At 37.9% G+C, this 25,511-nt stretch overlaps 1 protein-coding gene across 3 annotated transcripts in view; it reads left to right on the forward strand.

Annotated features, from left to right (window-relative positions):
- Nucleotides 1–5,036: 5,036 nt before the first annotated feature.
- Nucleotides 5,037–25,511, forward strand: part of LOC149255560 (WAT1-related protein At4g19185-like) — a 207,950-nt gene continuing 187,475 nt past the window's right edge. Inside the window, exon 1 of one of the 3 annotated variants that reach the window (XM_089460519.1) lies at nucleotides 5,037–5,405. In XM_089460519.1, the coding sequence (XP_089316645.1) occupies nucleotides 5,227–5,405 (179 nt within the window). In that variant the 5' untranslated portion in view covers nucleotides 5,037–5,226. Of the gene's footprint in view, nucleotides 5,432–25,511 lie in introns of all 3 variants that reach the window. The other 2 variants (XM_089460520.1, XM_089460521.1) reach the window with 2 other exon arrangements.

The raw sequence follows: 25,511 nt of genomic DNA on the forward strand, positions 1-25,511 counted from the left end.
GGGATATTGCCATGAAATTAATGCAGGCACCTTATGTAAGGATTGTGTACAAGTTTTATTAAAGGGCATGTGAGATGTAGATTGTATAATCAGGTATAGGTTATATACCTAGAATACAAGGAGTATACTAAATTATAGGTTATTGACAGGATCGTCACAGGTATGTGACATGTATATTATAGTTATAATAGAATGTGATCACATGTATCATCATTATGTCATGGGATCTCACAGGATGTGACATGGATGTAACCAAGAATAGCATGATATTATTGATAGATTGGTCATAAAGTGGGTGACATGTGCTAAATAGATATACAACGAGTGAATGGTATGCAACCAGGTTACTGGTTGTACCAAGTACACATGTTATAATTAGTGAATTGGTCACAAGTCAATGAAAAGGTTATAATAGGTACAATAGACCACTATAGGTGAATTGGTGGGTCACAGGAATTCTTACAACTCTATTACAAGTATATACATTATTACAAGTTAAATGGTCACATATAGGTGACAGGTCCTTTATAAGATTATGACAAATTTCTCACCAATGGTCGACAAGTTTACTACATGCTTTATAATAGGGTTAAATACAAGTTGTTACAAGATAATAACATATTAATGGCAAGTAATAACAAGCTGTTATTACACATAAGTGACAGGTGTATTGCAAGATTATAACAGGTTGTAGCAGGTCTACAACAAGTTGCCTGGTAGGTCCTCTATATTTGTGCTAGTAGGTCTATCTCAGGGCTTGTAACATGTTATATAGTGACACGATAGGGGTCATGGAAGACCTATGGCATGTTTATGTTAAGTTGTCACAATTTTTTTGACAGGTTTTGTATACAAATTGGGATAGAACTTTAGTCAACTCTTGTATATAGGATGTGAACGGCCATCTGATAGGTCTTGACAAGTCACGGGACCCTACTAGATGTGTGGCAAAACTAATGACAACTTATGGTTGGGTTTGTCACAAGTCATAACAAGTTGGTACGACTTTGAAAACATACTTAAAGTCCAAGTTCTGATTGATCACCACAATGAAGGAAATAAGCAACTTAATAGGGATTTGGAGAGGCAAATACTTGAACTTGAGCATAAATGCAAAGAATTAAAGCCAAAAGAAGCTCAAAATGATTTTAAAAGATTGCAGATGATTTAGCAATCAGGTAGCACGAAGGGTCTACAACAATTGTGTCATCTAAACAAGTTAATGGTTATTTAAAATAAAGTCAAAGCAACAAGAATAATGACAACTAAAGGGGTTGAAGCAATGAACAAAGAGGTTATTTGCATGTAGGAATTATGAATAACCACAACTATTAGTGAGATTGTAGGATGATTGTGTGCGAGATTTAAATCCATATATTGTATACATGGATGGTATATAGCGTTGACATGCAGGAACAAAGTTTTCTCATGGTCGAGGCACAATAATGCCAACATGGCAAGAATTTGCACATCATTGCTACATTACATGAAAATTGCAAATTCATGTTTATGTGTTTAGATAAATGTTTGCATGCGTATGATTGATGTCGCTCTTTCTAAAATTAGGAATATGTGCATTTGAATTCAAAATTAATTGTTACTGATGTTAATTTCATTGTTTTTGGATGTCCTTTAGGTGTGATAAAGATGGTATTGAGAGGACACATTTGCCAATTGGGGAAAAGGACTTCCAGATCCTATTCACATGCAGATGACACTAGAAATGCGAAGGATGCCCCAAGATGAAGCCATGTACAAGGCATGGAACTCAGGTTATTTTTCATCAACAAATTCAAATTATGGATATATCATGCACTAAGGACAATGCATAAAATAAGGGGGGCAAGAATGTAATACCCCTTGCCTGATCCCTTGTGTTGTATATGTATAAGTGGATATTAAGGCTAGGGTCCCTCTGGAAGTACCCACATGGTTATGCTGATGGCCTGAGTATTACAAGATAAGGCCAGAGCGCCTATGTAAATAATGTATAGTAACATTTAGGCTGGTGAGTTAGATACTTTGGATTATTAGGCTATTGAGCCAAAATTTATATTATGAGACCTGCGTACCCATGTAGCCATATTAAATAATTATGGGGCCAATGTACCTAAAGTTATATGCCTTTGGTGGCTAAGTGGTTGGAGAGCTAGAATGTAATTACATTTGTACAAACATTATTATAATAATAAAATAAGGTTGGTTGCGGAGCCCACTCCACATAAATAGTATGAGGGTCGACAAATAAGTCCATGGACACAGGGCAATGGTGTTGGAGACAAGTGTCGCAGAGAAAGGGCACATGGGGCCCACGTGGCTCTAGGAGTGCCACTTGGTAGAAGAAAACATAGAGTGAAAGTATATATATGTACTTACCACTAGCATGGGGATTCATTCATTATGAATTATCATTTTGGTGATCATCTCTCAGAAGACGATGATGGTTTTGGACTTCGGTCCTAAGCAACCAGTTGGTGAACCCTGAGCTTGGGTTATGGACTATTTAGGAGTTGTGTCGGTTTGTTGGCCTGAAAGGTGCCTGGAACCCTATAGTAGCTTGGCTATTGGGTTGGTACCTTAGCTATAGATGTATATATGTTTTTGGTTACTGTTGCAACCCTGGTTCGGGGGTAACCGATGGTTGAAATTGGTGAACCACGTGGTATATAGTAGGGCAGAACATGGAGAGACTATGGCCAGATGCTATTTGTACAAATAAGCATTCCATATTATGTTTTATGTGAATTCATGATTTTAAATCCTAGTTAGTAATTGATAAAATGTTGTGCAATGAATTAATGTACCGTGATAATTGTGGGCGATTCTTCCATAAACCATAGTTTTAGGGTTACGCAAAGGGTATGGTAATTAATTATAATTTCGTTGTGCAATTGTATGCATGTAAATATATATTTGTTGTGCCGCAACTTATACACAAGTTTTGTTATAAAACTACAATTATGTGAATTATAAGTTACATATGACTAAACAAATATTTGCAATAAGGTTGAAACTCGAATAAAATGTGTGCCAGATAGAATGGGCTTTGGTAGAGTAAAGATTAATAATAATTATCAATTATGACCTTATGTAGGGTTAATGATGGATTTACGAGTGAGGACTCGGGATAAGCTTTGTAGTGTTTCCTAGCTAGGGGATTGGGACATTACAAAAGGAATGATAACTTTCTATTCTTCCCATGTCCAAATTAATGTTGCTAATTCTTATTTTGCACCATAGGCCCATTGAAGAGGGTGATATAAGATAGTGTGACCATCAATAGCAAGGATGAAAAATCTTGACTCGTCCACCTAACATGATATGTGAGGGTGATGCTTAGCGGGGCAAGTGGTCCCCTTTTTATTTGTTTTGTGATGACTAATGTTCATGGGATGTGGAAATGTGACCTCATATCTCTTGCTTCCTCTCATAACCTTAGGGTACCCTCAAACTATCTCCCTTGTTTGCATGCTTCAATACATGACATTTAACTCTCCCTTGACTTGGTAAAAACAAATCTCATTCAATCCCTAAAGGAGAAGTACAAATTAGTTGAAAATGTGAGCATAACCTTGAGAAAGGAATGGTTTTCTAAATGATGGTCCAAATCATTATAAAAGAGACTCTAAGAATGATAATATCCCCTTGAGTTTATTGTCTTAGAGTCCTAACCCTTGGCAGGGTGTAAGAGCCTCTACTTCATTGTTAGGCGTAGTTCCCCAACCCCATCGAAATGTTACCTATTGTTGTCCTTACAGATCAAGAATGACCCCTCCCACATCCACCATGCACGAAATCACCTTCATAGACATCACAAACAAACAAATAATAATAATACTCAAAGACTAGTTTGCAACAATAGTTGTGAATAAAGTCTCTCCAATTTCCATTTGTGTCTTGTTAGAGAACCATCACATGAACTAGAGATGGAAAGGCATGGGAATCTCAGGGTTACATATTTAATCAAAGATACCCTATACTAATGGTCTCCTTATAGAATTTTCTCAATCTCTTTCCATGATTCTTACCTTTGTAAAATTCTTATGCAAAAGAAGAACCAAAGATGGTGGGTATAGTGACATTTCCAAAAACGACCTTTACACGTCACCTCTTTATAGTGAAATTGCTCTGGTGTATTATCCTACGTTAATTGTGAAAGCTATATCATAACAACATATGTCTCCACATACCATGATCTTTATGCCAATAACAATATTCATCAGAGAATGATATTTTCTATTAACTTAATAGTTAGTTAAGTATGAAATAAAACTTTCCTCTCCATTATAAAATATCAACCCATAACAATAATTTTCTCTTTAAATTATATGAAAAACAAAATTTAAAAATGTTAATCTTTAAAGGAAATCAAGCCATAACAATAATTTTCTCTTTAAATTATATAGACAAACAAAATTTAAAAACGCTGATCATGTGTATCCTTCATAACTTAAAACACTTAATGAAATGAAAACTTGGTTTGAAATTTAGCAATATATATTGTTAATACCACCAAATATCCTTGACGATGTCATTAGTGTGACAAGCACCACTTATATGATAATTAAGTGATAATGATATTTAATAAACATCACCAAGGGGTTGCTATCAAGGTTGGTATTTAACTAATTTAGTTAGGAGAATCCACTTACTTTGTTTTTAAGGGTACCACCAAATCAAAATAAATACACATATATCAAAAGGCAAATAATACACCAGCAAGCAAAATATATATTTGTTAAAAGTCAAATACACCAACAAATGGAATATATATTTGTTAAAGGCAAATATACCGACAAATAAATATATATTTATTTAATTTTAACAAACAAATGAACCATGACTGCAGTCCAAACAAAAAAATGATTCTACTGTAAAATATGATACAAAGACATTTCAATGTCCAAAAAAAGGTTCGAATACGCGGGACCATCGAGGTCTTCGTATGAATGTATCGTTTTCATTTTTGACGTCGTTTTATACGCAAGTACGATCTACCTCTGTGGGTTTACGGAGGTATATGCAGTGTGTATATACGATACGTGAAGAGACGTGGGAACGCACAACTCACATCAAACTTATAGGTACTTTCGGGGAATCGATCCTGTGCTGACAGATCGCTTCAATAGGTCTGGGGATTCTCCAGTTGGGCCTAAGACCAGAAAAGTCTGAGTCTATCTTAGAGCCTCGGAGACCCTGTCAGCTGGTTCTTCACGAGGAAAACCCATGGCGGCCGACGGCTGGAAGGCGCACGCTGCGTTGGCTTTAGTACAATTGAATTATGGAGGTTATCACGTCATAACGAAGTTGGCACTGACCGTGGGAATGAATCAAGTGGTTTTCTGCGTCTTCCGGGACCTCCTGGCGCTGTCGTTGCTCGGCCCTATCGCCTATTTCAAAGAAAAGTGCGCAATCCTATGATCAGGCCCAGGTTTCACTTAATTCTGTGTCTTGAGTGTGTACGCTTTAAAAAATATCTGAACTCTGAGCTTTTGTGGAAACACTGCACATAATTTGATTTTTTCTGAATTTTTCCTTTTTAGCAAATTATTGTGAATAGTTTACAACTCTGTGAAGTCTGTACATAATTTTGTCCATTTGTTACTTTTCGAAATATTTTATGTAAGTTTGAAATTCTCTGTAAAGATCCTGCAAATAGTTGTGAATAGTTTGAAGTTCTGTAAAAACTTTATTTAGCTTGTAAATTTTGAACATTTTGTAGAAGGATTGTAAATAGTTTGAACTTCTCTGTAAATGTTTTGCAAACATATACGTATTGTTTAAATTTTAATGATTTTTTTTGGGACACCAAAGCCTGCCAATGAACGTTAATTTACTGCGCCGTGGTTTCATATGGATCCATTTGACTTGCTAGATGATTTATTTTCTTTTTCGTTTTTTCCATAAAAAAATGAAATATTTTCCCTTTTTGTTGTTTTTTCGTAAGAGGACCGTGGAGATCGTTATTTCAATGTTTCCTGTTTGCAAGTGGATTCATGTGATTGCTGCTTTTAATTTTCCTTCTTCTTTTGAATGGTTGACAGTTTTGTGCAGAGATTCGAATTTAGGGCTTGAATGCTCTATAATTTGTATTTTCAATTTTTCTTTTTAACAGGACTGTGAAGATTGTCAATCCACTGTTCCTGTTTATCAAGGTGATTTGTTTGCTCTCATTTTGAATTTATAGTTTCAAATTTTAGGGCTTGAATGCTCAGTCTACGTGTTAAGTTTAAGACATGTTCTTTTCTTAGTACAGAAGCTTCAATTTTCCATATTAGCCCATTTATTAATTCAATGACATGAATCATTATCATGACAGTTACTAAAGAAAGAACATATTGTTGAGAAATCTAGGGCATTCAAAGTTAACAATTTCTGTGCTTGATAATTTCTTGTGATGCACTTTTACTTCTTATCTTATAGTCTTATCTTCGTTAGCTTATAAATGTGTTCTTTTATCAAGACAATTATCAAAATGCATAATAAAAGACAAGTGACACAGTATCTAGGCTTCTCCAGCCAAGGCCAAAACCTCTCACATCTTGAGAGGAAAATCTGATCAAAATTCTTCTTCTAGATCTTCAATTGATAAGTATCAATACCTTGACACAGAGCCTTGACTCTAGTATCCTCTCAAGAACCTTGTCACCAACCTTGATGCTCTGCCTCTTCCTTCCTTCGCCTTTTTTCTTGATCTAGAACTGCTCCTTCTCAGCTTCTTCTAGAGAAACTCAGTTTCTATCTCTTCCACTGCTTCTTCACAACTTCCCTAGAGAATCTCGGTCTCTACTTCGATCACCCAAAAGAGTCTTTCCTTTGCTGCCCTAGAAGATCCCTTCCTTCGCTGTCCCAAAAGAAACTTATCTACTGCCTCCTTCGTTGATCCAGAAGATCCCTTCTTCGCTGCCCCAAAAGATCCCTTTTTCGCTGCCCCAAAAGATCCTTCTTTGTTGCCCCAGAAGATCCTTCTTCGCTGCCCTAGAATAGTGACTTTTGTAACCCTAGAGAAAACCCTTTCACTGTCTCTTCTTCACACTTCTTTTGTACCTTACTTCGCACTTCTCTTAGGCCGAAATTAGATTGAACTTCTTGCTTAGAATGGAGGTCGAGTTCCTCTATTTATACATCTCTTCACTAGGTCTTTAGGCCGACTTGACAGTTGGAGGTAGGCCGACTTGTTCTAGCAGCTTCTTCAACATTTGTAGGCCAACTTGAAGAGGTTAGGTGACAAGTTCTTTGAGGATACTTTTACATAGACAAGATGACCTTTTACAAAGTGTAACATGACTTCATTTACATGACAATGACTCTTACATTTTATGACTAGATGACAAATAAATCCTAAGGACTCTCAATGGGAGTCTTGACTCAAAACAAAATCCCTTGCTCATGAAACCCATGAAGCAAGTCAATATAATAATTTCATTTTTCTTATTTACATCTCATTGCAAAAAATCATAATTACATGTCATTATGAAGATAGAACCTAGTTACACTTTTCAACACTCCCTCTTAACTAGGGGGGTATTCACAATGGTACTTGGACTTTCTCAATCTGAAGAATCTCTCATAAGAAGAATTCGGATTTGTAACTCATTTGTATAGTGTCATACCAACCAACATTGTTATATAGCAAGCCGTTGACTAACAACTCTATCTCTCCACAAGATCAAAGCACAATGCTGGCGAGACCAATGATTTATAGACATACTCATCATTGTCTCTCTAGGAACATACCCCACCCGGGTTCACTCAGCATATGCTCAATAAGGACTATTCTTTTCTTGGACTCCCCAATCCCAAAAGAATACCAGTCCTTAACGACTACTCTTTCATGGGATACCCTATCTCATACCCTAAGAGCATCAGATGCCAAATGATTACACAATCCTTCATTCTGTCTTCCCAAGTGAAGATTAGAACAACATGTCTATCACTCCTTTTTATACTAGGAGGTTTTATTCCATTAAAGGAATGTACTCATTCCTATCATAGAGGTAAGTAACTAAGCTCCTTGCTTAGGAATTTCCAAGTTTCTTCCAAGTAAGAAACTTCTTCTTAGGCTCCCTCTTAACCAGGTACCTATCGCAGCTCTTCATGTCGAGATCCTAAAATAACCAGCTGCATGAAGATCTCCTTCTTTTAATGTCATGAATTTCTTCTTTGCTAAGGAGTCTTCATCCTTTGGGAACTTCTATATATATAGGGCACAAATCATATATCACTTTTATTCACGAGCCAGTCATGTCCTCAACTCATTAGAAAGTGATCCATCAGATTCTCCATCTGGCTTTGCTTCATGTCATTCTGCTTTCATGCCATATTTCGGAAGTATATTACATCCTTCGATATGATCTGCTTGGAAGTCATTTATAGATCTTGGAAGTTATTTATAGATCTTCCCTTCGATAGTCCTACATAAGCCTAACCAGATGTTAGTAAACAATGTACACTTCAACTCAAAATTACCTTTGTGATGATCTTTCACCATGACATCTGTCTGTAATTACCAACGTCCTTCATGCAGATTGACACATCTCCCATTGATATCCATTGTCAAGGGTTTCTATCTTTTGCTTCCATCAGAGTCTCCATATCTTTTCGGGAGACATTCTAGTAAGATCTTCTTGCACTTCGGATGTTGAATCTCCTAAACAGTGAACTAATGCAAAACATGATAAGATGTGACAATGTTGCTATAAGGTGCAACATGATGTTGAATGCTGCTACATAATGATGGGCATCGTGATGAAGTGTAGTGTAGCATGTTGTGTGCAACACTTGGTAACAAAGTGCAACACAGTGATAAATAATGATACACTGAGATGCAATATGATGGGCACAGTGAGGTACAACATGAAGATTGGGTGCAACACAATAAGGTGCAGCATAGTGAGGTGCAACATGGTGATGGAGTCACCTTGGATCAGTGGAAGCAGTTTGCTCAGATCAGCTTCCTCATATGCCATCTTCCTAGAGAAGATCTCTGCTCTTATTTAGATAAGTCAAAAGGTTGATTTCTGATGTATAAGTACTATCTTTGTCTTTGCTGAACTATTGAAGAACATATAAGAAGAATTGATCAAGGGTTTCCCCTCATTGGGTTTGTCCCTGGCTGGCGCCACATCTTGTGTCCTCTTGTCTTGGCTTTTGTCTTCTGCGATTTATGTTTATGTTCTATATACAATTTAATATTATGCTGATGTGATTGTTAATTTGGAAAAGATATTGAGCTAATTGGAAAAATTGAAATAAATTGCTCTAAGCATAGAACATACCTAAAATTAGCATGGTATCAGAGCTGAGGTGAAGACAAAGCCCAAGCAAGAGTGAAAGAGCAATCATCGAAGACAGTTGGGAAAGGACAAAAGGCTCAATGGGTTCCTCATCCCTCGTCAAATTCACCAAGGGTGAAGTCGAAGCAGAGAATATTATCAGAGTGGCACAACGGAAGCTTCTGATGGCCTACCTAAAGATCACTTTAATGGGAAGTCCGGATCTAAGGGTGGAAGGAAAGGCAGATGCCTTTCTTGCAATAAGTTTGACCATTATGCGAAGGAGTGTTTGAATGGTAAAGACACATCACTTGATGATGATAACAATCATTCTAGGGACATCTTCAATGATCGGAGGAATGACAGGTAATGCAAGTCATCAAGGAAATGGCCGACTCTTCAAGGAAGTTGGGATCTCTAGGTATGAAGAATCAAATGTTGTTTCGGATAAGCAAGAGGAGTTCAACCCTCTTCACTACCTCTCCTCTAGACACTTTAAAAGTGGTATATTGATAAGTGGTGCTTCAAGGCATTTTCACCAGACACAGGGAAGTTTTCTCTAATCTGAGAGAGAAGGAAACAACTTGGAGATTATTCTTGGACACGATGCCACCTATCCCGTAAAGGGTGTAGGGAATGTTACTCTTCATTTTGATCAGGGTAACTCAATCCAAAAGTTCTTTATGTACCTTATCCTGGGGTCCATTTCAACAATGGAAGACATTCATCGATGGAAAGGTACATGTTCGAAAATGGAATTTTCAAAGATGCTTTTATTCTTGAGTTTAGGATTGGCAATTTGTATCAAGTTGCAGGAAGTCCATTGGGTACCATGTCAATAGACACATCTCTTCTATAGCACTGAAGGTCTGCTTATAATGGGACCCTACCCGATGTGAGTCAAATGGTGATAAGGATGCTTGAATTCAAGAAAAGCATGAAGGTACATGTCCGAGATGTACCGAAAGAAAATCTTACAAGGGGACCATTCCCCTCACGTAGCAAGACCATGGATGTGGAACAAACCGAGGAGTTTGAGATCCATGATTGGGAATCTCAGTATGCAGGTTGAAGAAAGCTCTCTATAGCTTGAAGCAAACACCCCGGGCTTGATATGAGAGGATTGATAGTTGTCTGATGAAAAGTTGAGATTCACTAGGAGTGAAGCCGATCCAACCCATTGCTTGAAGGTTGTGGATGATAGACCTCTCATATTGGCACCTTATGAGGATGACCTCTTTCTGACAGGTGCATACCCTCTCATTTGCAAAAGTAAGAGGGAGTTGGATTCCGGATTGGAATGATAAACTGCAAGCTCGTGACTACCTCGATGGAGCTTAACTTTCAAAAGTTATGTGGTAGTGTTGGACACCTAATCCTCAATGGGTTAGTGTGGAAGCCGAATAGACAAAAGGAAGTCCAAGAGACCTTGGGATGTGAAACCCAATGGTCAAACCATGTACTATAAATGTATATCATTTGTTAATAAAAATGAACTCTCATGTTTTATCCTTCAGATTCTCTTGCTGCCATGTGTGTGTTTAACATGGTATCAGAGCGGGCGAATTCTAACCCTGCTCCAATTTGAGCCACTGGTTTTGTCAGTTTTTCTCTATTGGATCTATCCTACTTGCCAGAACTTGAGTGCTCTAATTGCCTGCATGACCTAACGCTCCACTAATTTGGCCTCTGTTAGAAACGCATTTTCTCATTTTTGGGCATTCTCTGCAATTGTCAGCGCTCTTTCTTTGCAACGTCCACTGTTCGTCTGGCCATTTCATTAATTATGACCTCTGTGCATTCCTGAATTTGTAATGCTGCTTTGTTGATTGAGTTGAACGCTGGTCCGACCTGCCGGATACATTTGATATCATACTACATTTCCATTTCCACCAGTTGCAAAATCACCAGCATTTCCTTTAAACTCTCTCAATACTTTACCAGTCCTCACGTCAAAAATGTTGAGGGTAACCCTCTGTGTGTCTCGAGCATTACTTGGCTCGTGACTGCTGTAAGTAACCAAGAATTTTTCACCAAAAGAGAAATCTATCAATTTTACCTGCGGATGTGCAAATCGCATCAGACGGTTAAAGGTTGTAGCACCTCCCTAAATAGTTGCTCCCTGCCTGTGCACTGTTGCGAGGTAAGTTCCAAGGGATAACCACTGGACAAAGCTTTCAGTCCAGTATCCACGTCGGTAGACTAGTTCTGGTTTGTGTTGTCTAGGATCATTCCAATAACCTTCAGTGTCAGTGTTAGCATGAATAACAAATTGATCACGTACTTTTTCGTCTGTTAGCCATTGTTGTAAATTTTCCACAGGTGTATAGGCCTTCTTTCTGGAGGAATCCACCCATTTGATACTTTCATATATTTAAGTCATCAAACATGTTAACAACAAATATATGGGATTTATCCAGCTTATATCCATTTGTTTGATCTTTTGCTGTCTGTACTTTTTGAGGGGTATTGTTTCCAATACGGGCAAAGTATTTGTCATCTCTGCCACCAGCCCATCTGAATATAGGCCAAGACACACCAGCAACACCATCACGCTACATCAAGGAGCCCCTTCTCCATGAAAACTAGTCAATGTCTTTGCCATCTTTAGTATTTTTTAAGTTGAACCCGTGTCGCATTTTTGCGCTCTTATACATTTGTCAAACTCTCTTTGCACATTGGCCACTGTTCCAAAGCTGAGCCCTTTCCAATTTTGGAGTTACGTTGCTCTTTGTCGTGGTTACAGGCCCGTAGCTATAAGCATTTTTTCACAAGCTTTGCGACACTCATTCTTACAACAATATTGGCCTTGTTGTAGAAAAAGAATGAAGTCTTTTGGAGCTCTAAACCTTGTATGTTCTATGAATTTCCAGCTAAATCAGACTGGGAATTGGTGGAAGAACTCGGCCTTGTGTGAAATGCTCTAAAGTCGAGCTCAGGGATGCCCGTTTCGGTCTAAAGATGCATTAGGCGCCCTAAAAGTGCCAATGGGCTCCGTCTCACTTGAAGGACCTCATTCTTGAAGCCGTCGAAGTCTTTTGAACGCTGGAGGAAAGAGTACACTGCTTTTTTGATCGTCAGGATTTTCCTGTTTGCATTTGCCGAAGCGATCCTTGAGCATTTGCATTAAAGAGATATGGATTCTATAGAGTTTCTTCTGCTCTGGAGCATTGTCCCATATTTATTTAACGTTTCCATCGATTGGATGCTATGAGTTTGACTGCACGCTGCTTATGAATTGGAGCAAGAGTTCTAGTCCCAGGGATTCAATTACAAAGAGCTCGACATCACCACGAACGGGTTCCGCAATGAAAGCGTATTGGTAAATGGGGATTTTGTAAGGTTTACAAGGGTATTCACCCTAGACGCGATGAGGAAATCACAATCAAATGTATAACCATCTGTGGGCGACATTTATTTTTTGGCCATCACCACCCAAATCTGTCAGTTGTAATGGTAAAAAATGTGTGTGTTTTCCGTTCGTTGTTTTAGTTTTCCAAACTGGTCGTTCTCGCAGCTGGCAGAACAGAAAATCCAAATTGCATCGAATCAGATTTATACATTTTTGAGGTTCAGGAAACCTAACGGCCATCAAATCGTCTGAAATGTCATGCGAGTTGTGTTGGTGAAAGGGTAGTATCACTTCCTAACTGCCATGTGCATGCGTGAGAATGGAGAGTTTAGGGAAGTACGTAAATTTGTTACATGAATCTGGGGAACTCTACTTTTGAATAGAACGTCTTTATAATTAGTGGTGTGTGAAACCTTAACATGAGGTTTGTTACACGTACTTTAATGAGGTGAAATTTGGCTTCTTTATATATTGTCTAAGTGGATAGTTATGTGTATGTTTGAGTGGATGGTTATGTGCGTATTTTGGATTAAAAATGCTTTCAATTTCCTTCAAATACTCGAAATATGAAGCCATTAAATTAAGGAGGAAGAGAATTATTTCAAAGGGGACAAGATTGTTTTATATCGACCTTGCTGCAAGTGTCTACATATTTCTTTCTAGAGAATTCAAGTGCTTGTCATTATTCTGCATTTTTCTTGGCACTCTTGAACTGGAGAAAATGGGGAAAGCTTATGAAGTATTAGAGTTTTTGAAAATCCTGATACAATCTACTACTAATGACACAGTAAAAATCAACAAATCCTCTCTGGCTAACATTAGAATTTGTCTGCAAAATGCACAAGAGAAGATAGAATTTTTGTAGCTCGAAACTCAGCTACAGCAAGAAGAACTAAAACAGAGGAGTCATCATTCTGAACCTGTTTCTGTTCCTAAGATTGAGACAGACTCCCATAAAGCAGCAGTTGTACATGCGGATGCAAAAACTCAAATTTTGCCCCTCTTCCACAGCAACAACAACAACAACAGATTGTGAAATGCCAACACTGTGACCGAGTTGGCCATTTGAAAGATCACTGTTTTGATCTTCATCCATGTAAGCACTGTCATAAAACCAGCCATTCTTCACACAGATGCTTCAGAAACAAACGTCCTGCAAGAACAAAGATTCATCTTGGATGGATCGCTTCTTGGCAATGGGCATTAACAGCCAAGAAGATATTCCAATCACATATCAGAACTTGTTCAAGAGTATTGAACAGTCTTGCAGTTGAGTTTTCTCCATCATCTCACCTTGTATCTGACAGGGGGGAAATGATGGTCATCTACAAGCTTCAAAGCCACATCAAGCGAGCCTGAGCCACAACCTGCCACACCAGTTTCAGAGTTGTAGCCAGAAACAAAGATGCCCTTGAGCATGCCTTCAGTTGGTAATTTGGGACACTTCCTCTAGCAGAAGTCTTCAACTTCTTGCCAGTTTCAAAAGAATTCCAGGAACAAAATTGAGAACACTTCCTCTAGCAGAAGACTTCATCTTCTTGCCAGATTTGGAAGAGTTCCAGGAATTGCATTAAGCATTCCAGAGTTGTTGGTCATCCTTAAACCATCACAGGTTGAGACTTCCCTTTTTTAGGTTGAAGTTCTCCCTTTTATGCGGGGTGAGGCCTCCCTTTCATGGTTGAAGGTTTCCCTCTTCAAAACAATAGGAACACTTCCTCTAGCAGAAGACTTCATCTTCTTGCCAGTTTTGGAAGAGTTCCGGGAATTGCACTAAGCATTCCAGTGTTGGTGGTCATCCTTAAACCACCGCCCTTTATACCAACATTTAAGAGAGCACATTCAACCTAGTGCTGCCATGCATTTTTGCACATTTTGTATTACAGCTCTCCTCTTGGACTCATACATAACCCTTCGGATTAAGGGGGGGAATGTTGGACACCTAATCCTCAATGGGTTAGTGTCGAAGCTGAATAGACAAAAGGAAGTCTAAGAGACCTTGGGATGTGAAACCCAACGGTCAAACCATGTACTATAAATGTATATCATTTGTTAATAAAAATGAACTCTCATGTTTTATCCTTCAGATTCTCTTGCTGCCATGTGTGTGTTTAACAGGTAGTGATGCCGGACTTGATTTGGGAAATGCCTCTGAGTTTCATAAACTCATACTAGCATTGATGTTCTTGGTGAACTCCCGTCCGGATATATGTTTTGCAGTTAGCATGTAGAGCTCATATATGGTTGAGCCTCACTGGATTGATGCCAAGAATCTTCTGAGATATCTTCGGGGCACAATCACTCATGGGTTGAGATACACTGCTGGAAATGTGAAGCTGCATGATTATTCTGATGCTAATTAGGCAGGCAGTGTGGAGGATCGCAAGAGCACTTCTGGGTACTGGTTATCTTTGGGTTCTGGTTTGATATCCTGGATGAGCAAGAAGCAGAAGTCAGTTGCTTTGAGCACCGCTGAGACTGAATACATAGCTGCAAGTATGACCTCATGTGAAGTTGCCTGGTTGAGGAAGCTCTTTAGTAAGCTGTTTAAACACATGCTGGATACCACCGTGATCTTATGTGGCAACCAGAGGGGGATTCGATTGTTGAGGAATCCCGTATTCTATGATCGCTCCAAGCAGATAGACATCAGGTACCACTTTATCTGGGATATGGTACATTGATGAGCAAGAAGGCTCCATCGCATTAGGACTGATGTGCAGGTTGTTGGCATTCTGTTGAAGCCCCTTGGAAAGGTCAAATTTGTGACTTTCCGAGAACGACTAAGAGTCGTGGAGAGACTCTCTCCTAAGGGTCTTATAGACATGGACATTGAGCTTTGGGAGCTTTAGGGGGCTTAGGGGTACATCTTAGAGCGATGAGCAACCATAAGGTGAATGGTTCAGCCTTCCCCCAGTCGTTTGCTATGTAGGTAGGATGAGTGGTTCAGCCTTTCCCTAGTGATTTGTTGTGTACAGGGTGAGTGGTTCAGCGTTCTCTTGGGATACCCCTTGTGACATGTAGGCAGGATGAGTGGTTCATACTTCTCCTGCCGAGACATCCTACCTATGCAGTCTGGGACTCATGGGAAGTACCTCTCATCTGGCCAATGAGTAGGGAAATGAGGATAGGGACCATAGTAGTACCGATGGACGCATCGTGTTACTATCGTACTCCCTATGCTAGGATGATATTGATCTGGGATCAATGAAATTGACTTTGGGTCAGTATGAGTGGTTTGAGACACTCTCTTTTGATATTGATTTGGGATCAATGAAACTGACTTCGGGTCAGTATGAGTGGTTTGAGACACTCTCTTTTGATATTGATCTGGGATCAATGAAACTGACTTCGGGTTAGTAAGCGTGATATAACTCACTCTCTTTTAGAACTGATTTCGGATAGATAAGAGTGGTATGACTCACTCTCTTTATTGGAACTGACTTCAGGTCAGTAAGAGTGGTATGCGACACTCTCTTTTATATGGGATTGACTTCGGGTCAGTAGAGGATGGTATGATACATTCTCGATCACTTCTTCTTCTTCATAGTTCAACAGAGCAGAGCAGAGTAGAGCAAAACAGAGCAGTGAAGGGCACTGATGGCAGAGATAGTACAGTTTGGTAGATGGATTAGCAGATGGAGTTCTCCCTAGTTGAGAGGGAGTGTTAAAATTGGCAACTAGGGCCAAACTCCATGTGGGTCTACTTATTCATGGTAGCTGATATTTTTCTTGGATTCCTCTCGTCGAGAGGTGTAGGATTGATCTAAAGATCATCCGATTTCGACAAGTATTCATGGAGATATGAATTTATTTGTGTTATGGGACAATTCGTCAAGGTCGGCCAACAACCAAATTGCCCCCACTTGTGCTCAACGTTTTAGTATAAATAGAGGTGCCTTGAAGGTCATTTACACACACACTTCTTGTGATCTCTTCTCTCCACTTGTCTTAGGTTTTGGTGGGAGGAGAGATCCTAAGAAGACAATGCTGCCCTAAAACGCAGTCATGGAGATGATGCCCTAAAACGCATTCATGAAGATACCCTAAACGTAGGTCTAGAAGAGACCTACAATGTTGATCTATGAGGCCCTAAATCAGCTGTCACAATGTGCCCTAGCAGCAGGCTTATAACAAGATCTATGGTGCATAAAGAGCTTTGTTTTGGCCACAGAAGAGAGAAGCCCAATGAAGGTGAAGGAAGGCATAGTTTATGCCTCCTTCTAGACTGTTTGGAAACCGAGTTACTACAAGTAGGAGGCCGAGGTCATGATAGGAAATTCTGGGTAGAAATAAAAGAACCAGGCCGAGTTTCCTTGGGTAATTACAGGTAGGAAGGGAGGCTTGTTTTGGAGGCTGAGATGTATTAGGCCCTCCAAAACAAGGCCGCATATTCTTGTAGCAATAGCGAAGGAAAGGGAGCCTTGTTGAGGGTTTCTGAAGTGTTTTTGTAGGTAGCATGATGCCCTAGGCAAGGTCGAGTAATTGTAGTAGGCAACCACATTGAAGAAGGACAAACCTAGGTGGTTTGTGGAGCAACTTGTGCATGGAATGATGGGTATTCTCTCTGGTTGATGAGCTGCAGATTTAAAAGGACTATTGTCGCTGGAAGAAGGGATGAACAACACTGTTTGGATGCCCTAACTCGTGATCTAATGCTAAAGTTCCAAGTATGTATTTGATATGTTGTTGCCTATGTGTGAGGGTTGGTAGGACTGTCTTGATGGCCTAACCAGTCCATGATGAAGGCTGCCCAATCTGTTGCAGCAAATAGAGAATCCCCTAAACAGCGAACTAATGCAAAACATGATAAGATGTGACAGCGTTGCTATAAGGTGCAACATGATGTTGAATGCTGCTGCATAATGATGGGCATCGTGATGAAGTGTAGTGTATCATGTTGTGTGCAACACTTGGTAACAAAGTGCAACACAGTGATAATAAATGCTACAATGAGATGCAGTATGATGGGCACAATGAGGTACAACATGATGCAGCACAGTAAGGTGTAGCACAATAAGGTGCAGCACAATGAGGTGCAACATGGTGATAGAGTCACCTTGGATCAGTGGAAGCAGTTTGCTCAGATCAGCTTCTTCATATGCCATCTTCCTAGAGAAGATCTCTGCTTTTATTTAGATAAGTCAAAAGGTTGACTTTTGATGTATATGTACTATCTCTCTCTTTGTTGAACTATTGAAGAACATATAAGAAGAATTGATCAAGGGTTTCCCCTCATTAGGGTTTGTCCTTGGCTGGCGCCACATCTTGTGTCCTCTTGTCTTGGCTTGTGTTTTGCGATTTATGTTTATGTTCTATCTGCAATTTACTATTATGCTGATGGGATTGCTAATCTTGAAATGATATTGAGCTAATTGGAAAAATTGAAATAAATTGCTCTAAGCATAGAACATACCTAAAATTAACAATCTATAAGATCAAGCATGTAGCAAATGGTAACATCTAGAAGTACAAAGCAAGGTTTGTGGTGAGAGGGTTCTCCCAAAAAGAGGGAGAGGACTATGAGGAGAATTTTGCTCCAGTTGCCAGGTACACTTCCATTAGGACTATTGTTTTTGTTGCTCTAGTTATGGGTTGGAGTTTACATCAGATGGATGTAAAGGCCATGTTCCTCAATGGTGTGATTGAGGAGGAAGTGTACATAGAGCAGCCTTAGGGCTTTGTGATACATAGGGAAAGATTCCCATGTGCGTAGATTGAAGAAGGCTTTGTATGGACTCAAGCAATCTTCCAAGGCATGGTATTCTAGGATTGATGGATACTTAATGAGTTTGGGCTTCACCAAAAGTGATGTGGATCCTAACTTTTACTACAAGGTTGTTGATGGTGATCCTTTGATCTTGGTTTTGTATGTTGATGATCTGTTCCTTACTGGGGTAGAGAGGCTCATTGTCAGGTGCAAGAGGGATTTGGTTTCAGAGTTCGAGATGAAGGATCTTGGCTTAATGCACTATTTTTTGGGACTATAGGTGTGGCTGAGGCTGGGTGAGATCTTCCTTGGCCAAGGGAAATACACAACTCGTATCTTGAGGAGATTTGGTGTGATGGATTGCAAGTCCATGGCTACACCTATGGTGAAAAATTTGAAGAATTTGAGTGAATTTGCTTCAGATTCAAATTTGGTGGATTCCACTTTGTACAAGCAGTTGATTGGATCCTTGATACAGTGTTGAAAATATCGGTATCGGCAAAATATCGGCAAGGGTCCAGAAAATATATTATCGGCAATATCGGCAAAAATATCGGCAAAATATCGGCAAGCATAAAAAATAATTTTTTCAAATTTTTAAATATAGCCGATATTTTGCCGATATTTTCCGATATTTGCCGATATTTTGAAAATATCGCGATATTTTCAAAACAGAAAATATCGCGATATTTTCTCGGCGATATATCATTTTGCCGAAAATATCGCGATATTTTCGAATATCGCCGATATTATCAACAGTGCCTTGATGTATCTAGCTAACACCGAGCTTGATATTTGCTTTGCATTGAACTTCTTGAGCCAGTTTATGGTTGAGCCGAGGCATGTACATTGGATTTTAGCGAAGCATGTGTTGAGGTACCTGCGTGGTACAACTAAATAAGGTCTGAGATATGTCTCAAGTGGTGAAGTGAGGCTGCAGGGATATACTGCTTCTGATTGAGCTGGGAGTGCAGTGGACAGAAAGAGCACCTCGTGGCGCTGCTTCAACTTTGGATTAGCTATGATATCTTGGTTTAGCAGGAAGCAAACTTCTGTTGCACTCAGTACAACACAAGCGGAGTACAGAGCAGCCAGTGCTGCAAGCTAGGAAGCAGTGTGGCTTTGGAAGCTACTTGTAGGGCTATTTGATCAGGCACTAGAGATGACCTTGATATATTGTGATAATCAAAGCTGTGTCAAGCTTTTGGAGAATCCAGTATTTCATGATAGGTCAAAGCACATTGAGATCAAATATCACTTCATCTGAGACATGGTGTAGAGGGGAGAAATGAAGCTCCAGTACATATCCATAGATTAGTAGATTGCGGACATTTTCACCAAGCCTCTGTCTAGAGGGAAGTTTGTATACTTTAGAGACAAGCTTGACGTGATGCAGAATGTCTCCCTCACTAAGAGGGAGTGTTGATGTCTTTGCAGCATTAGGCAGACATTCTCCCTTTGGGTCATGATGATTTGACTAGGAAGAATGATACATTCACCAATGGGGCCCAAGGGCTCGCCAAATATCCAAATACTGTGTCCATGAAGCTTGGTGTTGAGGATATTGATCATGTGCCTAATGGACCTAGGATTCCCCCAAGCCGGCCTTGTCACTATCTGATGAGCATCACTTGTTCCAGATCCTAGATGATGATGATCATCCTTGAGATGACAAGGAAGGGCTTGTTCACCATAGAGCCCCAACACTTGAGTTAAAAGTGTCATGCCACCCCTCTTGCTCCTTTAAGGGTGATGTAGGGCACCACAAACATGATGTGTTGGAGTATGGGGCACTGATTAGCCTTTATCGCATCTTTTGGTGGCTTATTGAGCTCATTTGGAGGATGAAATCATGCTTTAGGAGTATTTTCTCCAACACATGTGGGCTTTTATGGCACTTTTGCATTGTTTTTAAGCTATGAGGTTGGCTTGTAACCTTTTGCTTGTGGAACACTTAACGTAAACTTGTCAATAGGGCTTCTTTAGTTGCATTGTTGTAATAATGAGGGAGTTAAGTCTCATATGAATGGAGACTCCACTCGTCTCATTTCATCATCACACATGTTATTTAACTTCTCTATAAGAGAGTGCGACTTAGCTCTTTTTCGCTACATTGGGTAAAATGTGAGATTTATGGATGCAATTTGCTAAAGGATGTCATTTTTCCTTGGAGACATCGTTTTGCTATTGAAAGAAGTGCTTTTGTGGAGCATTGTTTTAAGTTTATTGTCTATTATTAATATTTTGCATGCTTTAATATTTAAAGTAGGGTTTCACTAGTTCCATGACCAAATGTTACTAATCACTTCCGATATGCTTAAGGTCCGTGGAAGTAATGTTCGTGTTTAATCTTGACTAATGCAATACTACTCGAATGGGTATCAACAGTGGTAACTTGGACCTCCAACAAGGCGAGCCTTAGGCTTAATGAGTAGCTTTATGAAGTCTAGAGGTTTCCCTGCTTGTATGATTCTCAAGCCACAATTTTACTAGCCTAATGACAAATCCTGTTGTTCATTATAGACATTATAACATGTCTCTAACCTAAATCTCTAAGGGATGTCTTGCCTAGAATTGTGTTTTAATGTCCAAGTGATATGATTGCATAAGTTTGTTGTTTGTCCGATAGAGAAATTAATGCTTAAAACAATGCTAGCAAATCATAGAAATTCACTGGCTTCATTCAATAACAAGATCCCATATGTATATCATCATGAATCAAACCATGCCAATCATTGTGTAAAGTTATAAACCAAGTTTGTTGACCATGTTAAGCATTATTAAACCATGCATAAAATACTATTAAGAATGTACTATATTATTGCCTCATAATATTGCTGATGAAAGGTCATAAAGTTTAAGAGAATGTTCCATTAATGATCATTGTTCAAAACCAGTTTGATCCTTTAGGCTTGAGATGAGCAAACATTTTCATATACTTTGTCATATTTAATCCCAAATTACATGCCCCATTTATTCCCTTAGTGCAGTGATATATATCATTTATGCTTTTCATTCATATACTAATTTTACGCTTCAAAGTTTATATGACAAATTAAAGTAATTAATCATATGTTGAAAGGAAAAAAACCACATTAAAATCATCCACATATTAAGTGTGCAAAGAGAGTTTTCTCTATTGGTAATCTCTTCTCATTCGTATATTCATAATTTATTTACTCCTAATGCCCAAAATTTGTTGAGTTACATCATCAAAACCGGTTGATAAATATCTAGAGTTGACTTACAATTTTAAACCAATCTTGCACCAAGGTAACCATCAATAAAATTTAATTCAAATCAAAATATAATCCAACAAATTTTTTTAGTCCATTTTGAATGTAATTCACGAATATATGTTGGTTAATCTTGACATGTGGAATGTGTATACAAGAATATGTAAGGAACCCTTATCCTCACACATTTAAAATGGTACCATGAAGCTAGAACTCGAGCTAGGGTTTGCTGAGTAAACTGAATGAGCCCTAGACTTCTTGCATGTTCCAAAATTGATGAGATCCTTGTGCATTTTTTGGCAAGATAAACATGGTAACTGGTTGGGTTTTAGTCGCTTGAAATTAAATGAACCAATTTATTAAGACCCAGATGCATAGTGTGATAATGGGTTTTCTTGGATCCTTGTTGGATTTTAGTGGATGGGTTTCGATTTGTGCACGAATAGTTAGAGGAAAACCATGTTGGATTGTGGATCGAGCCTTAGATCAATGGCTAGTAGCTGAGGAAAAAAAATCGATGGGCCTGTTATAGTCCTATGCTATAGTATGTTAGAGTCCTATGCTATAGTAATCAAAGTCAGGTTTAGTCTTTTCATCATTTTGGTCAATTTGTAAAAGTGTTGCTATGATCTCATAGAGATCAAGTCCTTATTTTTTGTGAAGAGTGTGAGATCAGAGTTTTGACACTCCTTCTTATGTATGGAGGTTCAAAGAAGGTATTTGAGATTGTCAACATCATCCATCAACCATTTTGCCCGGTCGGAGACTTCAACACTTGGTCAAATCCATGCAAGTGAAGTTTCACTGTGCTCAGTCACTGCGCTTTTTTTGTAGGTGATGATTTTCAAGAATGGAGGTTTGTAGTTTGAACAAATGTCTTCTAATAGGTATCTGATGTTTTAGAGGTTGTCTTCCATTGTCTGACACATTCAAAAATCTAGAAGATGATTAGAAGTATGAAAATGGTGAATTCATTGTGTTTTTGCTACGCTTTTTCCGAAGAATGAAGTAACACAACAGATTTGTTGTGCTTCTACACAGTCAACAGTTTGACCTTTTAATTCGACTCCAGACCTCTTGAAATTGATTCATATGGTTATGACAAGTGTCATTAAGTGTCTTGGAGATTCGAACCTCATCTTTATGCAACCATTCAATGTATTTTGTTAAAGATTCCTTTAGTCAAACAGTTTCCTAATTTGTAGAAGGTGGTTCTATATTCGCTGCTACAAGCAGAAAACTAAGTCTTTTTGGGGAATTCGGTTCCTAAAGGGAGGAACTAATATTTTTTGATGTATATATGATGTAATTTTGATTAAGAAAAGGGTTGGTCAGTGTGTGATAGAGAAAAGACAATTGTGCATGGTACAGTTTCATTTGAAAATTTTAGTGAATGATGAAGGCTGAAGTCTACTTTTTCAGGATTCTTGTGTCAATCAATTATGGTGATGTTAATCTCCTGTTTATGTTTCTTTATCTTTTGTTATAGCCATGCTTAAATGTTATGTCTTCAGTGTTTAGTTAAAAAAATTCATTTCAGAATTCACTTTTAGGTGCTCTGCTATAAGTAACTAAACATTTCAATGTTTTTTCCTCCACCATAATATCTAAAATTCATCCTTAGCTAGATGCTTTAGATATTATCAATTTCATTATTCCTCTACTCACCTCTCTATAACGAAATTTGACAAAGACACCATAAAGGATTGCCTACCTTGCCCCTATCTAAGGATTCTTCATTTTCCCATCATAGCACTGAAAATCTTTAGCTTAATTTGACTCCATGCCCAATGGATTTTCACTCACCCCTGCCATCAAACTATTAAAATTATTCTACCTTGATCTGTTGACCTAGCCTAAGATCCATAAGTTTTCATAAGAGAGAACCCTTTTGGGGTTTGGAAGGGCTAGCTTCCAGCTCTAAAGATTGGTTTGTGGTTACCTTTGGGTTCCTCTCCTCAGCTTGGAGGAATTACGAAGTGCTAATAGGGGCGAGAGAAATGATGTTGGCGATGGTGTCTTCTTGTGGTTGACTGTGGATTGAGCTAGTATGCCTTAGTTCACCATCTTGATTTTGTGAAGGAAATGAGTTGAAAATTCGTTCAGGCATTAGTTAATTTTTTATTAAAAAATTTATTTTGACTTCCTTTTTAATTCCATGATTCCCTTTTTCATTTTTGTTTATTTATTATTTTTTTTTAGTTTTATTTTTTAATTATTTAATTGAAACGTAAATTAAAAATTGTTAAATGCTAATTAAAAATAAAAATAAAAAATTTAATTTAATTAACTAAAAAAAGGAAATTAGTGAAGGTTTTAATTAATTAAGTTTAGTTTTTTTTTTTCTTTTTTCTTTCATTGTTTATTTTAATACAAATTTAAATTAAAAATTTGAATGTGAGGAAATCGGTTTGTTTACTTGCTTGGAGATGCTAAGTTGATCCTTGTACAATCATATGCTAAATTGACCCCTTCTCCTTGCTATTGAGAGAATAATGCTGCAATCCCTTTCCACTTACAACTGGAAGAGGAGTAACAATAATTACCTACAAACATACTTCTTCCAAGACAATGTTAAATCTGTTAACAAGAAAATTACTAGATCTAATGAAAATGATTTGCTTAGAATAAAAAGTGAAATATTAGAACAAATCCTAGGGATATCCTTCCTAATTATTAAAAAAAACTAGTTCTAAGGAAATGAACCAGAGAATTTTTTTATAACTTTACCCCTACCATTTTCATTGTGACCCATTTTCTTGAAAGGAGTGGCTCACATTGGATCTTGTTTGAAAAAATACCTTATACTAACAAGAAGAAACAAGACAATAAAAAATTGAGAAAATAATTTCTTTTTATCTCCAATAGTTAAAATGAGGTAGAGTGCCCTTTTTTCATAGAAGAAAGATGCTTCCAATCCATCAATTTCAATTCCATGTGCTCTTAAAAACAGGGGGGAAATACAAGTGGTTTTCCAACTAACCTTTGTCCACATAGGTATGGTCAGTAATAGATAAATAAAAGGTGGACAAAATAGTTGTGCCCTTTTTTTAAAAAGATCTATTAAAATAATAAAGTGGTCAAAACAATTTTTCAAAATTTCTAGAACCAAATACTTGAAATTAATTGTGTTCATTTGGCCAAATAATTCAATTTTACATCAAATATTTTTCCCAAATATGAATATTGATTAGGGAAACATTCTTCATGCATGTGCTAGCGAAACCTTGTACATTTAGAAATAATTTTCCAAATAAAATTGTATAAATGTTGATGTAGACATTTTGGAGATGATGGAGCATCATGTAATTGTTTGTGTTGGTTTATATGATTGCCAATGCATAGTACCAAATCTTTAATAGTAAATCCAACTTCAACTAGTAGTTTAATGTTAACAATGATAAGATAACTTAATACAAATAACTTAGCCAATGTTACCAAAATACTTTAAAACTAATTAAGAGAACAACTTCACCCTTGTTACACTAGTCTTTTAGCTAGAATAGAGGTATTTCTCAAGTCCTCTAAGTTAATATAGGTGGATGATATTATTTTTTATGAAAGGAGATGTAAGGGTAACATATGAATTAACTTCCAAAGTCGTATATGTTTTTGAAGATATAATTTTGGTCCAACTTGTTGATTAGATTGTGGCTAGGAGTCTTCATTTATTTGCAAAGTGTTATGAGAGAGAACATTTACTACTTTGGATTGCACACACTTCCCCTTTATTTTTTCTTTGATTTAATTTTTCCAAGTCCTTTTTTCTTTAGATAAGCATTATGCTCTTAGGACTTGGATGGGGTGGGGGGAGCAATGATGAAGTTGTTTATTTCTTTAATTGATTTTGCTCTTCACCTCTTTATAGTCTTGCTCTTATTTATTTTTCATGGATGGGATGGAAATGTAAGAGTATTCAATGTAATGTGAGGGATGGAAGG

Source organism: Pinus tabuliformis, chromosome 7 (genome assembly GCF_031772625.1).
Source record: "Pinus tabuliformis cultivar Carrire ecotype Pingquan chromosome 7, CPIR1, whole genome shotgun sequence".
In the NCBI taxonomy this organism is placed as follows: domain Eukaryota; kingdom Viridiplantae; phylum Streptophyta; class Pinopsida; order Pinales; family Pinaceae; genus Pinus; species Pinus tabuliformis.